Source organism: Condylura cristata, unplaced genomic scaffold (genome assembly GCF_000260355.1).
Source record: "Condylura cristata isolate star-nosed mole 26May11 unplaced genomic scaffold, ConCri1.0 scaffold00013, whole genome shotgun sequence".
Taxonomy (NCBI): Eukaryota; Metazoa; Chordata; class Mammalia; order Eulipotyphla; family Talpidae; genus Condylura; species Condylura cristata.
In genome coordinates, this window is record NW_004567114.1 from 31,506,571 (window position 1) to 31,525,901 (window position 19,331).

The window sequence follows — 19,331 nt, forward strand, 5'->3', positions numbered from 1 at the left end:
TCACCCTCCACATCTCTGGCCTGTACCCCCGTTCTCTATGAATAAATAAATAAATCTTTAAAAAAAAAAAGTTCAAATACTGTATATATTTGTATTACCATGTCTGAAGAGTTCATGTTCAAGGGAGTTTTTCTTTTCATCATTGTACTTTTGCTGTAGAAATTCAATTCTGGGGCAATCACACACACTTAGGCTGTTAGCAAGAACAACAGCTTCTTTTCTGAGAGGCAGCTGTAAAGAAAAAACAATGTCTCAGTATTTTAACAAAATTGACAGTACCTCAACTTTAAATCAGATGTTTTATTATTTTATGTTTATGTGTCTGTGCAAAGAAAATAGAGGCCAGTATCACTGAAAAGAAATAGATAACTTTCAGCTATAACTTCACTTAGTAAAGCCATTTGTAGATTTAAAATTTATATGCAAATAAGGTTCATGAAAAGTGATATAGACAATTTTTGTTCCTGTAAAAGCAGCAAGACTCAGGACTGACAACAAAGTGGTGCAGAATCTATACAGCTTTACACATTTTTTAATGATATTCCACTAATAACTGTAAAAATCCCAAAACCAATATTCTGTGAAAGTGATATTATGTCAGTGAAAATTCTAACTTACAGTCATCTAGTTTATTTATTTATTTATTTATTTGCATTCTTCTGTCCAGTTTCCCAGCACCATGGTATACTATTGGTTCCTTTATCTTAGGTTAACTGTCAGTATAAGTATAGGTTTTTGTTTCTGGGCTCAATTCTATTTCATTGGTATGTGTTTCCTAGTCTATTCCAATACCATATTGTTTTGATTACTATGGTCTTGTGTTATAGCTTGAAGTCTAGGAGCATGATACATCCATTGCTGCTCTTCTTCTTCTTCTTCTTCTTTTTTTTTTTTTACAAGATTGCTTTTTATCTGTTGCTTTGGCTATTTAAGGTCTTTTGTGGTTCCATATGAATTTCAATAATGTTTACTCTACTTCTTTGAAAAATTCCATGGAAAATTTGATAGGAATTTCATTGAATCTGTTAATTTCTTTGGGTAAGATGGTCATTTTGACATTTAAAAAAATATTTATTTATTTATGCATACAGAACTGCGGTACAGGACAGAAATGTAGTGTGTGAGATGATTCGCCAGAGACAGAATGGGGAGCAGAACAGGAAGACCCATGAAGTACACTGCTGAGGGGAGCAGGTGGGTCAGGAGAGATCTGCCATGCCATGTGGATCACCCCTCTGGCCAGGGGTTGAACTCATGCTGCAGTGGCTGCGATAGTTTCATAGTGCTGTGCTTAACCTGTTTCAAGGGAGTGCCCTTGACAATGTTAATTCCTCCAACCTAGGGGCATAGAATATCTTTCCATTGCCTTGTATTATTTTCTGTTTCTTTGAACACTACCTTATAGCTTTCATGGAGTAGGTTTTTCATCGCTTTTGTTAGGTTTAATTATAGGTATTTAATATTTTTATGGTACTATAAATGGGATGCCTTCTAGATTTCTTTTTCTTCTAGTTCTCTTGTCAGCTAGAAGTGTTTTTGGTAAATTTTAATAATACATTTTATCAACATATCCAAAATATTATCATTCAACATGTAATCAACTTAAATTATTTTTTCTATTCGAAGTCTTTCAAAACTGGTATTTATTTAAAATGTTTAGTACACCTCACTTGTGACTAGCCTCATTTCAAATGGTCAGCAGTCAAATGCAGGTGATGGCTATTGTATAGCACAGAGCAGCACAGAGGGCTTTGGGGGGTGGGTTAGAGATGTCAGTGCATGGCAGACAGAAAACACACAGACGTGTCAGCCCCATCCTTTCCCAATTCTCTCTGCCCATGCTGACTCACAAAAATGACTGAGGACTTCATTCTGCCTTCCAAAATCCTTGCTCAGTTCTTCATCTCCTTTTCCTTATTTTCCAGAAAGTACAGTGAAGGCAATTTAATACTATCTTGCTGAATTCTATCTACTTAAGTACCTCTCCCATAGAATGTCCCAGTATTTGCTCCTATTCCCTCCAATACAGTCTCCACTGAGTGGCAGGGATGCTTTTTTGGTGGTGGCGGTGGTGGTGGTGTGTGTGTGTATTTGGGGGAGGAGGGATGTTGGTAAAAAATACATAAGATAAAAGCAGTCATTGAAACCACTTTTCAGTCTGTCAATCATCAATGCTCTCCATTTTTAGAACTTTTCACCATCCCAAATAGCTCACCATCCCTCCATGTTCCCCATCCCCTGGTAATCTTGATTGTACTTTGTCTCTACAATTTGCTTTACTCATAGGTGAAATCATATACTACACTTAACCATTTGTATCTGGCTTTTTCCACTTAGCACCATTTATATCTGGCTTTTTCCACTTAGCATAATACTTTTCAGGTTTATCCATGATGTAGTATGTATCAGTATTTTATTCCTTTTTATGGCTGGACAATATATCATTATATACTACACATACAACATTTTGCTTATCCATTATCTTCTGATGGACATATTGTTTATTTCAGCTTTTAGGATATTGTGACTAATGATGTTGTAAATGTTGATATAGAAGAATCTAAGCACTTTTTAATGTCTATCTCACTAAATCCTAACAACACCTGTATACTTGTGAAATATATATAATTATTAGCTTCATTTTACAAGTGGGACAAAATAGGTAGAACAAGGTAAAGGCACATAGCTGGTAAGTAGGAAAATTAAGATTCAACTGCAGTAATTTTTAAATGTGTGTTATGATATGAAAAGGGATAGGAAGCACTTTTCTGTGGCAGTGTGAAACAGCTGTCTCATCAAGAGGTGGTGGGGGGCTGGTAAAGGTTGATTGGATATTTGAATTTAAGCATAATCAGGGGTAAAGCATTATCAACTGCACGGTGGAAACAATGATCAGAAAATAAATGGTGGTAGTAAAAGAAGAGAGAAAAAAATAGAATGATAGCTAGAAAGCACAGCAGTGTTAAGTGATTTTTTTTCAAATGGAAAAGATCGCAGAGAGCTTAAAACAGATTAAAGAAGTAAATGTCAAGATCATTAACAAAAAGCTCACAGCACACAAATAAAATGCCTAGAAAGACTTAATGCAGATTAAGAAACTAGTGGGTTTTTTCCTAGTACAATTCAAAGATGTAATACTTTCTATGATAGCACTAAGCTTTTTGAAAGAGCAGAAATTTGCTATTAATATGAATGAAAGATTTGAGAATAGAAATACTTAACTAGAGGAAGAGCTTTATTCATTAAAAAGAAAACATTATGCTACCTTGCTTGTCTCACTGTTTTTGAATCCTTTTTCAATTATTTGTAGTAGATGCTTTTTCTTCACTATAACTTCAGGGTCAAAAACATAAAAAAGGCATTCCAGCATCTTTCGATAGTTCCTTAAGAGTAATGAAACAAAAAAGTTGGAGAATTGACTTCAAAACAACTTGTCCATAGATAAGATGACTGTATGTTTAGTATGGGATATTTCCCATTTATATTAGACATCCAGCATCATTATTAAACCTCTATTCCCCCTCAGTCCAAAAACAAGGTTCATGTGGTCCAGGAAGATGCATGAGAAAGAAATATTTACTAAGAAGGCATGCTTTCAATAGAATAAACTTTTAAAATAAAAACTTTTTATAAAATAAGGTAAATTAAAAAAAATTCCCTATGAAATTATCTTCTTACTCTGAATCATGCATGTCTTCACTGTCCAAAAACTTTTGGAATTTCTCTTCAAATTTGAGTCTCAAAATACGGTTGTTAACTTTAATGATGCGTTTTACTTTCACTCCTGTAATACCATATGTTCTGAAGTCCCATGCACAAAACCGAGACAGAATTAATTCATAACAGGAATTAAACCTATATGGGAATACAGAAAGTAAACTAAGAAAATCACAGATTTTCCTTAAAATGTTGAAAATAAGTTTACATATTGATAAAAGTTATAACCCATGTTTTATGTTTTTTGCAAAAGTTCTATCATCAGGCAGTAGTTCTGTTGCATTGATAGTAATTCACTATAAAGAGACACTAAACTTTGAAAAATAATATTTTTAAATATTAACAATTATATACTGTTATGAGTAAAAGTTATATTGGTTAGGCAATACTCCATTATTTAAATAATATATAGATATGAAATTGTGTTGTATTTATATATTATAATTTTACATTGTATACTTATATTATAAAATATATATGTATACACACACACACAAAACACAACATTTAATTTCCAAATTTGGTTCTTACCCAACTTAGCTGGGTATAGAATTGAACATTCAACCATCTGCTTGATATGTTCACCTGTAGAAGTAACAGGCCTTTCAAACTTCACTCATCCAACACTTGTCCTAAAACCTACTCCTTAATGTTCTTCATTTCAGTATATTGTGTCACAATCTAATTGGTAACTTAGGTTAAAATCCCAGAAATAAACTGCCTTTTCTCTTCCTCACCAATGTTTAATTCTTCAGCAAGATCTAAAATACATCCTGAATGTGGTCCTTTATCATTATCAGAACATATTATTGTTATTAATTTAGTCCAAATCACCATCAACTCTTCAACAATTACAATAACTTCAGAATTAGGGCTTTGGAAGTATGAGAGGCAGGGTCCTTATGCTTCATGGGGCCCATATGTCAAAATAGCTGGGCCAAAAAAATAAACAAGGCATAAATAAAACAATTTCTAAATTGATATCTGCATTGAAGAAAGATTTCAAGCTAGAAATGGAGTGAGGGCTGCTTACGATATGGGTTAGGTAAGATTTTTCAGAGAAGATATCTGAGCTAAGAACTGAAAAGTGTCAGTTATGTGAAAATGTCCAGAAAATGTTCATTGCTCTCTGCTACCCTCACCTGGCCATGCTCACAACAATTGAGGACCTGTCTTAAAGTAGCACAGAATTTTGATTAACATCAGATTTAAAAATGGATGAATGTGAATAGGAAGTTGTTTGATCCTATGTGGTATAAATAAGATACTTTGTCCTCACCTACATAATCAACCAAGACCTGAACTAAGATCACAGATCTACCCAACTCAGTCTGATATCTGAATTCCAAATTTAAAGCATCTTTCTTTCTCACTAACAAAATTAAACCAATGCAATCAGAGCTGTCACATTACTCTATCCTTAGAATTGAAAGTTAGCTGCTTGAACAAAAATAATCCCTGAGGAGTGCACAATCTGGTAGCAGAGACCAACATCAGAATGAAGACAAAACCCAGAATGAAGCTCTTTACTAGTTTAGGAGTCTGGCTAAACAGTCACAGCATCATCTCAAATTTACAACCTCACCAGTAAAGGAATCACGTTATGGTCCTACATCAGTCCAAGTCAGCTCTAAGAAACATGTCCTGCAACCACTGAGACTCTCAGTATTACTTATACTAATTATTATTAGTACAACTAGTGCTATAGGCGTTTATTTAGTAATATTTGTGTTATGTAATGATAAAAGTTAATCAAGAATATGTATAAGAAGATTCAGGGACGATGGCACCAGAGGACGGGCCTTACTTTGCTCTGGGGAGAACAAACCGATAGAAGTATAGCTAGGCACTGTACTCAGAGGGATCCCATGACGTGGAAAGACGAGCCTCATGATCTCAGGGGACCAACGCTGACTGTATGTGACAGGGGAGACACTGAAATATGCAGCACAGGGAAACAAAAGTGTGAGTGGGGAGAAGCTTCTGTGGGGATGGAAACCACAATCATAACTGTACCTGGGAGAGTGAAACTGCTTGTTGATGATCTCACTGTGGGAGATATGGGCAAGAATGCTGTAGAGAGCCAAGGCAAACAGGGATCCAATGAGGAAGACAAAGCTGAGAAAGATCTGACTCACCCTACCCATTTCCCCTTGGAAGAGGCAGAGATGGGGACCAAGTAGATACAGAAAGCCAATTTGGAAGTTATCAGGGATGCACAAAAAGCTCAGCTTGCTGACTGTAGAGACATGGGTCTGAAATCTAAAGAGGAGATCTGGCAGTGGTAACCTGGGCATGAGCCATACCCATACTCCCCAATTCCACCAGCAACAGACCCCTCCGGGGTCTTCCCCCACCCACAGAAGACCTAGTTCCAGGTTAATTCTTCCTTATACACAATACCACTCTAGGAAAAGTGAAAATGCTGTATCTTTAGTATTCAGAAATGAAATAATGGGGAAATGAAAAACACAAAAAGCAACTTGAGTTCACAGGGGAATACTACATCACAGAAAGAACAAATCTCCAGACCCCAACCACAGACACTTGGAAGATATTTTCTTCCAATCAGATGCAAAGTTCAAAATTGCTACCAGGCAGAAATTCAAAGAAAGGGGAAAAAAGAAGAAAAGTTGTATACAGAGAATGTAGAAAAATGAATAATGTTCTGATAACTAAAATTAACAGCTAGAAGATTGAAACTGAAGTTTTAAATAGTAACAGATGCAGGATGTAAAAAAATCAATATAAGAGACAAAAAGTTCTGGGCAAAGTGATGGCAATAGAACAGACCAAATGGAGGGCTGATCAGCAACCTTGAAGATGATAATTCATAAAGAATCTAGGTGGAAGAAGAGAGATACAAAGAAAAAAATGAAGAAACACTTTAAGAACTAGCCAGTTGCATGAAGAAAGACAATATGAGAATAATAGGTGTCTCTGAAGGATAATTTAGGGAGAAAGGAACAAAGAACTTATTTAAAGAAATATGAGAGGAAAATTTCCCAAATCTGAAGAAGGAATGAAATATGCAAGTCCATGATGCTTAAAGAACACCAGGTTATCTAAACATCATAAAATTTTAAGAGTTCAAGACAAAGAGAGAATATTGAAGCAGACAATTTATAAATGAACCCTGATCAGGCTTACATCTGAGTTCTCTGAATAAACACTGTGAGCAATAAGAGAATTGAGTAGTTAATGATAAAAACTGCTAGCCAAAATTAATCTATCCTGTAATGCTCTCCTTTAGATATGAAGGAGAAATAAAGACCTCCTCAGGCAAGTAGTAGCTGAAAGAGTTTGCATACACTAGACTTCACCTCTAAGAAATGTTTGGAGGAGTTCTCATATGTAAATCAAAGAACATCCATAAAGAATTGAAAAAGGAAATAGAGAGACATTTCAGGTAGAATACCATCAGACATGCATGTCAAGAACCACACTAAATGTAATTAAACTGACCTCACCAGTTAAAAGGCAGAATGACTGGTTAGATTAAAAGACAGAATCCAAATTTCTGCTTTTTTCAGGAAATGCATGTGAACTCCTAAGATAAACTCAGGCTCAAAGTAAATGCCTGGACAATAATGCTACATGTGAAAAGAACCCAATGAAACAGAGAGATAGCTATATTTATATCAGATAAAGTATATTTGCAGCTACAAGAGTAAAAAGAGATAGGGATAGTTATCATATAATGATGAAGGGAATGATTCATCAGGAAAATATAACACTTGTCAGTATGTATAAAGCTTTGGTATCAAATCTAAAAACAGACATTGGGAAAAACACATAATGGCCAATTCAGCACCCTAACTTTCACCAGTGGACAGATCAATCATACAGAAAATAACTAAAGGCACAATACTCTTAACAACAATAGCAAAAAGGCTTAGTGAGCATTTATAGTGCGCTACTCTCCTTGCTCCCAAAACTGAATACACTTTCCTCTCAAGTGCACCTGGAACATTTTCCAGCATTGACCACATATTTAGTTCCAACTGAAACAAATCCATGAAGCTTGAAACCATAGCAAGCGTCTCCTCTGACCACAACAGCATCAAACTAGATACCAGTCACAAAAAGAAAGCAGGAACAACCTCTTATATGTGGATATTGAACAGCAAACCATCGGATGACTAATAGGTTAGTGAGGCAATTACAAAAGAAATTAAAAAAATACCTCAAGACAAATGTGAATGAGGATATAACCTTCCAGAACTTATAGGACACAGCAAAAGCAAGTCTAAGGGGGGAAGTATATAACAATACAGGCCCACATCAAGAAATAAGAAACATCCCAAATGCATAATCTAATATTATACCTTATGTTACTAAAAGAAAATAAAAGGACAAATGAAACCAAAAGCTGGTACATGGAAAGAAACAATACAAATTACAGTGTAAATAAATGAGGTAGTAGTCAAAAAGTTTAAAGGATCAATGAAACCCAAAGTGGTTCTTTGGGAAAATAGACAAATTAAGACAAACCTTTGGCTAGAATTATTAAGAAAAGAAAGAAAGAAAGAAAGAAAGAAAGAAAGAAAAAAACCTGATAAATAAAATCAGAAACAAAAGTGAAGTTACAGAGATATACAGGGGATCATAAGAGACAACCAGGAATGTCATTCCAGCAAATTGGAAAATCTAGAAGAATTGAATAAATTCTTAGAAGCCTACAACCCTCTAAAACTGAGTTAAAAAGTAACAAAAACCTTTTAACAGATTAAGTACCCCAAGGAAATTGAAAGAGAAATCAAAAGGTTCAGGTAACACAAAAACTTGTGGCCACATGACTTTACTAGTGAGACGAAAATGTCAGAGAAGAACTAACTCCTGTCCTCAAACATTTCCAAAAGTGTGAGGAAGCAGGAATGCACCAAAACACATCTAATGAGACCAACGTAACTCTGATACCATACGTAGACAAGAACATCTCATAAAAAAGAAAACTATAGTCCAATATCCCTGACAAACACAGATGCAAAACTCAACAAAACGTTAGAGAACCAAATTCAACAATGTAGTAAAAGGATCATACATCATGAACTTCCCAGGGATGGAAAGATTCTTCAACATGTGTAAATCCATCCATCTAATTCACCATATCAGCAAAAGACAAAAATCATATGATTTCAATAGATTCAAAGAAGGCATTTGACATGATTCAGCATCCATTTAGAATAGACTCTTTTAGCAAAGTGGAGATAGAAGGAACATATATCGGGCCCTCCTTTGTGGCACAAAGGGTTAGGACACAGCACTGCAAGCCAGCCACAGCTGCTTCAGTGAAAGTTCAATGCCTGGCCCTGGAGGTGACCCACATGTGCAGCAGACCTCTCCTGACCCCACTGCTGCTCCTCTTAGCACTGTAATTCGTTAACCTGGCTGTTCTGCTCCCCACTCTGCCTCTGGTGAATATTCTCACCGCCCCTGTGCTTCTCTCCTGTACCCAGTTTTGTTTGCATCAATAAGTAAATCTTTTTTTTTAAATAACCCATAACAATCACACATTTCTAAAAAGTTCATACAAAGCTTGCATTTTATTCCATAAAAATGGTAATTATTTCAACACTGACTGTAAGTAAAAAAACTCTCCAGGTTCATATAGCGGTTTATTCTATAGCTTTCCATGTCTCCTGGTTTCTCTCTATGTACCCAAGTTTGCAGTATGCTTCTAGAGCTCTCTTTCATTAATAGGGATTTCAATTTTGAGAAAATAATTACAGAATGTTTAAGTTACAATTAGAGATACTTTTCTGCTGGTTTTCTTTTTCCTTTTAAGGATCATTCCTTTGGGTGGGTCTCCAGCTAAGGCAACACAACCACTTACTTTCTTCTATCAATAGACTGATTCTGACATGTAGATGCTTGTTTCCTGCTTCTGTTTCTAGTGGTTCTCTCCGTTTTTGTCAAAATGGGCTTTTCACTCAAATTCCTGGTTTCATGTTAACCTTGCCTTATTTTATGCACCCTGACTACAGTTAACTCTATAAAACTGGTTTGACTTTGGACCCCCAGGAAACCTGCCAACAGTCTGCTCTATTATTTGCAATCTGCTGTTGTCAGTCTGCTGTTTTGGCATCCTGGCTTCTCACACAATATTCAGACTCCATTCCAGATATGAATAGGATAAAATTGATATCTGACTGTGAGCTTTTCTAAATTATATTCTGACTTTGTGTGAAAGGAAACTAGGTAGACCAATGAAATATCACTTGGACTTTTAAAAAAATTTTTAGAAATCTTACTTTATTTTGATGTATATAGTACAAGTTTATCTTCATTGGATACCTCTTTTTTTTTCGTTGTTGGCTAATTGTTTCAAATTTTTGCACTCTACAACTTTATTATTAATTAGTTATGAAAATTTATTTATTTTAATTTATTTTTTTTTTAGAACTGGGGTGCAGGCCAGAAGCACAGGTGTGGTGAGAGGATTCACCAGAGACAGAGTGGGGAGCAGAACTGGCAGATCAACGACGTATACTGCTGAGTAGAGCAGCGGGTGGGCCAGGAGAGGTCTGCCACACCATGTGGATCATCTCCAGGGTGGGGATCGAACTCATGCTGAAGTGGCTTTAGCTTTTTAGAGCTATGCTCCAACCTGCTGCGCCACCAGGGAGGGTCAGTTATGACATATATTTTAACAGACTCCACTAACATTTTCTTGCTGTCTCGTATATTGCTTTTAACAGTTGGGACAAGAACTGGCTGAAATCAAGGGATCTAGAAAAGGGCAGAATAACAGATCCAATGTTTGCTTTCTTTTCTCAGGTATAGACCTCATAAAATTTCCACCACCAATTCACCTTTGCACCATCACCATAGTCCCTTGTGTTTGTCTCCCCCTTGTCTTGGTCCCTTTTCCTCCCCTTCCCCTGCAGAATGTCTCTGATTTGTAGTTATCTTGCTATTGTTGTTTGGTTTTGTTGTGTTTCTTACTGTTATTATTACTACCCCAATCCCTCATTTGGTTCCTCTATTCATCCTATAACTGAAACCATCTGATATTTTTCTTTTTCCACTGAGCATGATCCCTTCTAGCTCTATCCATGTTGTTGTGAATGACATTATTTTATCTTTTTTGATTGCTGTGCACGCACACACACCACATCTTCTTGATCCAATCATCTTGTTTTTGGGCATTTACATTGTTTCCATGTTTTACCTATTAAAACATGTTTTACCTATTATAAATAATGCTGCAGTAAACATAGGTATGTACGTATCCTTTTGAATTAATATTTTTGTGTCCTTTGGGTAGATCCCTAGGAGTGGGATTGCTGGGTCATATGATAGCTCCATTTTTAGTAGTCTGAAGAATTTCCATCCAGCTTTCCATACCACTTGGACATTTTCAAAGTTAAGTTATGGCAATGGTATAAATAGGAAAATTTGGTGGTAAATTTTTCAATGGATGAGTACTCTATAAGAAATGTGTTTTGAAAATGGGACAGTGATGAGTTTATAAGTTGATATTTTGGTTGATAATCCTAAGCACTGAAAGTAATTTCTAAAGATATTAGTAAATTTAAACAGACTTACCATTCATCAGATTGAGTGCCTTCTTCAAAGTGGATGTTTCCCACAGTCTCCAACTCAATTAATAAAAATGGGATCAACAAACTGTGACTTTTCTTCTTTTGCTTCACTTCAATACGATAAATTGCTTCAATTCTATTCAAGAAATAGAATGTATAGCTATTAGATCTGAAAATCACAACATTAAAATTCATGATAATTAAAAAAAACTGATGTGTACAATCAAGATGGAAAAAAATGTGCAAAATGATGTAAAAATAAACTTTTGTAATAATTAAAAAAAAACTGATGTCAAAATACAATGGATAAAAAGGCTTGGTGCTAAATCAAGTGAGAGTCATCCTATTTTTGATGATTAAATCACCTTAAATTTGGAAAGGTGATTTTAAAGGAATATGGAAAGGTTAGAAGACTATCCTGGCTCTGCCATTTATGGCTCTTGGTTCTTAGACTAATTATAATCTTTTTATGCCACAGTTTCTTAGCAAAATGGTAATATTAATAGTACCTATACCTGAAAAGTCTTTCCTAGGGTGTATTATATGCAAAATAGATGCAAGGCAAAGAGTTTCACACAGAATAAGAACCCAACAAATGTTACTTATTAGTAGTATTATCACAAGGCCAAACTAACATGTCCACTTAAAGTAAATTTAAAAAGTAACAATATTCATTAAGCCTTTTTGCTTGGATATTTCTAGTTGATACTTAATCATTCTTCATGATTGTAGACAAAGGTGCATGTACTTTGCCCACTCTCAACAGTTTCTGCACCAGTAGCAGCTCAAATGCTTTATTTAACTTTGCAGACTCGGGAGTAGTAATGTGACCAGAAGCCATTTAAGGCAAGTTCACTATTCCTAATTAAGGATATATGCCAGTGATGCCTCTCTTTCTAGGAGCTAGATTGGAGATACATTTTGTATTTTGCTTCATACTATAATTATTTTTACTCCTGAAGTAGGAAACTGAGTTCAACTCACACCCCAGAGCATTTTTTTTTCTCTCATGTTTCAAATTGGGACAGTCAGACAATTCATTAAACATACTCATCAAGTTTTTTGCTCCAGAATGTTACCCTTTCATTCAAGGCATTCAGTTTGGTCAATATCTTCTGTTGAAGACTTGATTCTTCTGAGACAATTTCACAGTTCTTTGACTTTTCAAACTCAGTTACTTTATTATTACTGGATCTGTCATTCTGCCCTTTGCCAGATCCCTTGATTTCAGCCAGTTGTCGTTCCAACTGTTAAAAGCAATATACCAAACAGCAAAAAAAAAAAAAAAAAAAAGTCAGTGGAGTCTATGAAATATGTAGTTAATTTAACTTGTCATAAAGTAGATAAAAATATGCTAACTTTACGAAAACATGCCAAACCTATGATTGTAATTTTGGTATAAGTTTGGTCAGTCAGTTTCTCTAGATCAAGTAAAAGATAACATTAAGTTTCTCGGTTGAAAGCAAGAAAAGCAAAGAAACAGGTTGGTAAATATTACTGATAACTTTGCTTTATTAAAGTCAAAGTAAAATTCTAAAGGCTGTTTTTGGATTAAAAAAAACTTAAAATAATGACTTGCTAAACCTACTTTTCAATTTTTATTTTTTGTAATATTTTCAACTACTTTTGTATTCTGGATAAAACTTAACCATAAAAAACACATAACGCTGTATATGGGAATACACATTTGTTTTTCCTTTTGCCTGAGTCTCATATATGACTTAATTTTTTTTTTGATATTTTGGGTTTCTTTTTGCTTATAATGGATATTTTTGCATTAATTTGTATTTTTTAAAAATATTGTACTAAATATGATTTATTTTGATTACTGTGGTTTTAGGCACTCCCTTAAATTTTGGAGCTACAGAGAGTCCCTCATTTGTCTTGCTCTTAAACCGTGCCTTGTGGATTCAGGATATATTGTTTTGCACATGGATAGGTGTATATAAATAGAAATTTACCAAATATCTATACTTCCACTCTAAAATGTCCAAATACATCTGTTATAAAACATATTAAGCATATTTTCTAAAATGTCTGTACTTTATATATTATATTAACTAATATTAATTAACTAATATTAACTATTAAAAGTCAATGTGTGTATATTTTAAGTTCACCACTGAAAGACCAATTCTATCCTTCATCACACAAATGATTCCTTTTAAGATATTTACCTACTTCCCTTCACCTTCCATTCTGGTAAACCACTAATTGATCTTATTGTTGTTACAACATATTTACAAGTTTTAATACAAGCATTTTACATGAAAATGGTAGATAAAAAATGATGTCCATATACTTTTTTCATTTTTTATTCAAATAAATTATTCAACTTCTGTTAATGTTGCTTTTTAAGAGTATCTATAATTAATTAAAACCTGTTTTAAGTAGGTGTTAGAGTGTTTTAAACATATTTAAAAGATTTGTTTTAATAGTTATGTATTAATTACTATTCTCTCGTCAAAATGAGTAATTCTTCCTCTCTTTAGATAGTTTTCAATTTATTATTGTTGCTTGTGGCAATAAATATCTTTATGTATAAACATATGAGCACTTTTGTGTTGTTAATACACAACTCAAATTACACTCCCATTGATAAGAGCATCACATCTGTCTTCACCAGCCTGAATACTACCATATATTATGATTTTGGCATTTTTTTTAGATAAAAATTCCTTGTTATTTCTTGTAGTCATTTGGAAAGGAATAATCAGGTTGAGCTCTTCTTTCAAGTGTCTATTAGTCACTTTATTTCTTCTTGTATAAAAATCAAGGGTATGTACTCAGCTCAGTTTTTCTATTGGAATATTTTGATTTTTGAGAATGTTTATCATGTTTGTCCATAGTGTTTACTGAAAACATTTTTTTTTCAAATTGACAACTGTTTCCCTTTAGTAATAATGCTTTTTTAAAAAGATTTATTTATTTTTGTGCATACAGAACTGGGGTACAGGCCAGAGACTCAGGGGTGTCGAAAGACTTGGCCAGAGACAGAGCGGGATGCAGAACAGGCAGATCAACAAAGTACACTGCTGAGGGGAGCAGCGGGCGGGTCAGGAGAGGTCTGCCTCGCCATGTGGTCACCTCCGGGGCAGGCGGGAATCGAACTCATGTGGAAGTGGTCTCAGCTTCTGAGTGCAGTGCTTTAACCTGCTGCGCCACCAGGGAGGGCCAATAATGCTTTTTATACAAAAGTATTTTACTTTTTTTGGCAACCAAATCTATTCTTTTTCCGTTGAGTTCTAGTATTTCTCTTATTTGGTAGGCTGAGAACAGTTAAGTACTTTATATTCTTTTTTAAAAAATGTTTTTATCTTTATATTTAACTTTCCTCCCACTGTTACCTATTTTTGATAAAGTGTAAACTAAATATTCAGTTCCCCCATTGTCAAACAATTTAATTATTTTTTAATACCATTTGTTGAATAATTATATTTCATATCTTTTTAAAAGTACAGTAAGTTATTACATATACAAAGTTCTGTTTTAAGATTAACAATCCTTGATATTAAAGGAAATCCAAAAAGCAGACATAATTTTTTTTTTTTTAGCAGACATAATTTTTAAAGTATAGTTTGATTACGTTCCTCCCTTCTTATAGGCCATAGTAGTATTAGTAAAGGGATACTTTAGCACTTTAGAAAACAAAATGAGTTTTGAGCACAGCCTACTGGTATCTAATGAAAATGCAGTTTAATAGATCTCTAGCTGTAACTCTTGGAATTACGGTGAATTACAGAACTTTTAAACATGTCATAAATCAATAAACCTAGCAGATTTTTAAAGCACAGAATGGAGTTTAGTTAATCAGCTGCAAACAAAACATTTTTTAAAAATTTAAAAATATAATAGTTTATTTTTACATCATTTTGTGCCTTTTTCCATCTCAATTGTAATCCCGTGGGCTTCCCATCACCAAATCACCCTTGTACCATCACCATAGTCCAGTGCACTCCCCCATTTTTGATCCCATCCCCACTTCACCCCCATAAAATGTCTCTGGTATATAGGTGTTCATTATTATTTCCCTGCCCTCCTGTCCTTTATGCTACTGCTATGAGCAAAACCATCTGGTATTTTTCTTTTTCTTTCTGGCTTATTTCACTAAGCATGATCCCTTCCAGCTCCATCCATGTTGCTGCAAAAGGCATGAATTTATCTTTTTTGACTGCTGATTAATATTTCATACAATCGGGCCCTCCCTGGTGGCACAGCGGGTTAAAGCACAGCACTGAGAAGTTAAGGCCACTTCCGCATGAGTTCGATCCCCGCCTGCCCCGGAGGTGACCACATGGCGCCGCAGACCTCTCCTGGCCCGCCTGCTGCTCCCTCGGTAGTGTACTTCGTCCATCTGCCTGTTCTGCTTCCCATTCTGTCTCTGGTGGGGCCTCTCGCCACCCCTGAGTCTCTGGCCTGTGCCCCAGTTCTGTATGCACAAATAGCTATTGAAATTGAGAATGTAAAATCTTACACTTTTTTTCAGGAAGCTGAATAATTTTATTCGTTCTTCTGGCAACTTCTGTAATTTGCACTTTCTATCATTCAGTTTTTCCAGGTCTTCATTAAGATGACGCTGAACAGTTTTTATACGCATATTGTAATACATTATTTTTTTCATTGCTGTGGTCTAAAAGAGAGAAAAAACAACAAAAGACTAATTGAAACAAAACATAGGTAATTAGTAATGCTATTTGAAACAGTATGATATATTCTATTTGACAATTTTTAAGTTTTGCATTTTCAGTTACTACTAATGGTGATAGCTAGAAAGGTAATGGCTACAAAAAGTTCTATTTTAACTTGTTAAACAAAATATAAAATTGCAAATATTTTCTATGAGGATAATATATTAAGTGTGAGGCATAGTCACATTTATTTCCAGGATGACAACTTAAAGGAACTATAGATAAAATAGGATTTATGAAATAGAATCATCTAACTAACGAAGCAGTACTACTAAGTACATACCTACATTATTTGGATTAACATAGGGAAAAATAAATTTTAAAGAATTAAAAGCAAATGTAACATTTAGTTCATTTTTAAAGCATTATTAAGAAACAGGATTTAATGCTTTTCTCCAAATCTATAGAAGGATGCTATATTTTGTTTTAGATTGAGCAAATTACAAAATTGTTAATGAAATACAATTATCTTGAATTCTGTAATACCAGTAGATCATGTAATTATTTATAAAATTATCATTTCACTTGGTTAAATTCACTTAAGTAAAATGATGCTTATAAGTTATATTAGCTAAAAAGAACTGAAGAGAAAGTAAACAAATCAAGAGCACTATTAAAATGTGATTTAGTTTTAACCACTTAAATTTAAATTGAGGGAAATATGCTCAAAATTGTCCAGTGACCTCCATCTACTCAAAGCCAAGTCCTTACCACATTCTCCAGTCTCATGTGATCGGCCCACCACTCTGGTCTTCATCTCTTACTCTCCTCCCGTCACTTACTCAGTTCCAGCCACACTAACTACTGATACTTACTGTTCTCCAAACGAAAGCAAATGCTCCTGCTTCAAGGTCTTGTCTGTATTAATCCTTGAAAAGCTCACTCCCTTACCTTAGATCTCTTTTGAATGTCACTTTAGCAAATCCTTTCCTCACAAGTCTAGATAAACTAACAACACCCTTTCATCTCCCCTACCAATAATTCCATTTCCTTCATCCCTGTTTTACTTTTCCACATCAAACATACTAGCTGTTTATTCGTGGTTGCTTAATATCTGTGCTCTCTCATTTTATCTAAGTTCTCAGAAGTGGGGATTTGCCTCATGAGGGGACATCCACATGTGTCTCACATTCTAGTCAAAAACATTTATTGGATGTTTAAATGAATGAACAAAGTTTTGTATACATTTTAAATGCTCGTCTATTTTACCTTCTAGTGTTGTCATCAAAATTCAGATTCTAGTACTAGTATTATCTGAATACTATACTATACTATATGAAATATACAACTCACTGGGGCAAAAGTAGAAGTGGGGAAAAGGAGTGATAACACTACCTACCATATAGGGGCACTGTCAGAAGACACAGTTATCTAATTAAAGTTAAGTCACAGAAAGCCAATTAGGAATATACTTACATCAGCCAGTTCCTTGATTTGCTTTGATGACACATCAAAAGTGTCAAGTCTTTCAAGACAAGGCAAGTGATATAATACATGTGTGGCATAATTACACAGCAGACAAACTGGATTGGTTTTATACTGAGGGTCATTCAGACACAAATCCTTTAAATGATGCAGCCTGGTTAAGTTAGTAAGGTCCTAAAACAACAACATTCAGTCAATTAATTACTACATTCCATTTCTAAAGGAGTCATTTGAAAACATAAGGTCACCACATTTTATGTGATGCATTATATTCTAATTACATGTTTCATTATGTTTAAGTGATTTAATGTCTTTCTGTAGTGAAAAACATGCCAAATACATGAAGAAAGATCAATAATAATTAAACACGGACTCTACATGACTATGTAATTTAGATATAAAAGCCAAAAGAATATTTACTAAATCATGTATTCCAATATGAAACCTAGAGTTAGTCACATGAGTTCATTTATTCATAGCACAATGTTGTGTTGCCTTCTCTGCACAGCCCCTTTGTTAACAATTGCCCAGCACCCCCTAGTGTACCCATAGAACTTCAGCTTCCTTCACTGCCCATCCACCAGACATACCTGCTATCAGCGATGCTCCTCAATTTTTCTTGGCCTTCAGATTTGCTCTTCTCATCAAAGGTGGTGGGATTCTGTTCTATTTATTCATTACTGAATTCCCAGGTTTTAGTTTTCTTTTTTGTTTTTCTGGAAATGCTCTTTTTTCCTATTAAGGGCAACTGAACTCTAGTTTCCTGTGGCCCTCATTTTCCCCACAACCTAGAGGCAGGGAGAGACTCCCAGACCAGTTTCTCCTTAGCAATCTTTTATCCTGACATTTAAGTCACTGCCCTTGTTTAATTATTCAGTTTTGTCTTTTCCTAGCATTTTATGTTTTAGCCATACTGAACAAATTCAAATTTCAGACTGTCCTAGACTCTGTCTTATTTCGCTCATGCTGCTCCCTTGTAGTGAATTGAATTTCACTCAAATTTACCTTTAATCCATCAAGACTCAACCTAGGTATCATCTCTGGGAATCTCATTTCATCCCCTAACATTAAGACAGATGCTCCTCCTATAAGCTCTTAGTAGATGGGCTTACTTTTATTGTAGAATCTCTTATACCTATTGACAAATGCTTAGACCTCCACAGTCTAGAAGCCAAGAGTTTTTATGGGTCTTAGCCCCCCCCCTCTATAAACTGAGAACAGTGATTACATTTTTTTCAGTATTGTAAAAAAAAGAAGAGTTTGCAACAGAGATAAGATATAGGCTACCAAGCTGAAAATATATTTTTTTGGCCTCTCATAGAAAAAAATTGCCAACTCTTGAGAGTAAAATTTGTTATCCTGTTTAACAATGCATTTTTAGCACACAGATTTACATGACAAGAGACATAAAATATGTGTGAACTGAACTGAGTGATTATTATTTTCTAACAACCTTTGAGACATCCTCACAACTTCCTCAATGCTAGGGAGGGTAGAAAAGCTCTAGTAGGAAGTGCCTGGTATATGGGGCTATCATGGTGTTATTGGACTAGAAAGGATGACATACCACAAGGATATCTGAAACAGAGTTAAGGGAAATCCATAGGAAGAACTAGGAGGCATTAATTCTGAAGATAAAGTAGAAATGAGCAGTGAGAAGATTTATAAGAATCAAGAGTAAAACAAGGCCAGGTGACTAATATGTGCTCAGTCTCTCTTTGGACTGAGAATGTGTTCCCATACCTCTCTAAATTTATCTTCAAAGATCCTGATGACCTCTTTGCAATTCTTGCACATTTAAACATAAATCCTGACCACATTTCACATTATTTTCTTGAAATGTATTCCTTGGAATGCAATCTATTTGATATGTCAAAGGGTAGGTACCTTTTAAAAGGATTGGTACATACTTCTAAATGTTTTCTAGAAAAGCCTGTCAATTTAAACTTAAAAT

The 19,331-nt window shown here is 34.7% G+C and overlaps 1 protein-coding gene across 1 annotated transcript in view; it reads right to left on the reverse strand.

Annotated features, from left to right (window-relative positions):
* LOC101627322 (leucine-rich repeat-containing protein 9) overlaps window positions 1-19,331 on the reverse strand; it is a 94,046-nt gene that overhangs the window by 66,235 nt on the left and 8,480 nt on the right. Inside the window, exons 6-12 of the mRNA XM_012724401.1 lie at window positions 17,369-17,551; window positions 15,739-15,894; window positions 12,315-12,511; window positions 11,269-11,400; window positions 3,679-3,855; window positions 3,266-3,383; window positions 99-231 (exon numbers count right to left, since the gene is read on the reverse strand). Of these exons, the coding sequence (XP_012579855.1) occupies window positions 99-231; window positions 3,266-3,383; window positions 3,679-3,855; window positions 11,269-11,400; window positions 12,315-12,511; window positions 15,739-15,894; window positions 17,369-17,551 (1,096 nt within the window). The remainder of the gene's footprint in view (window positions 1-98; window positions 232-3,265; window positions 3,384-3,678; window positions 3,856-11,268; window positions 11,401-12,314; window positions 12,512-15,738; window positions 15,895-17,368; window positions 17,552-19,331) is intronic.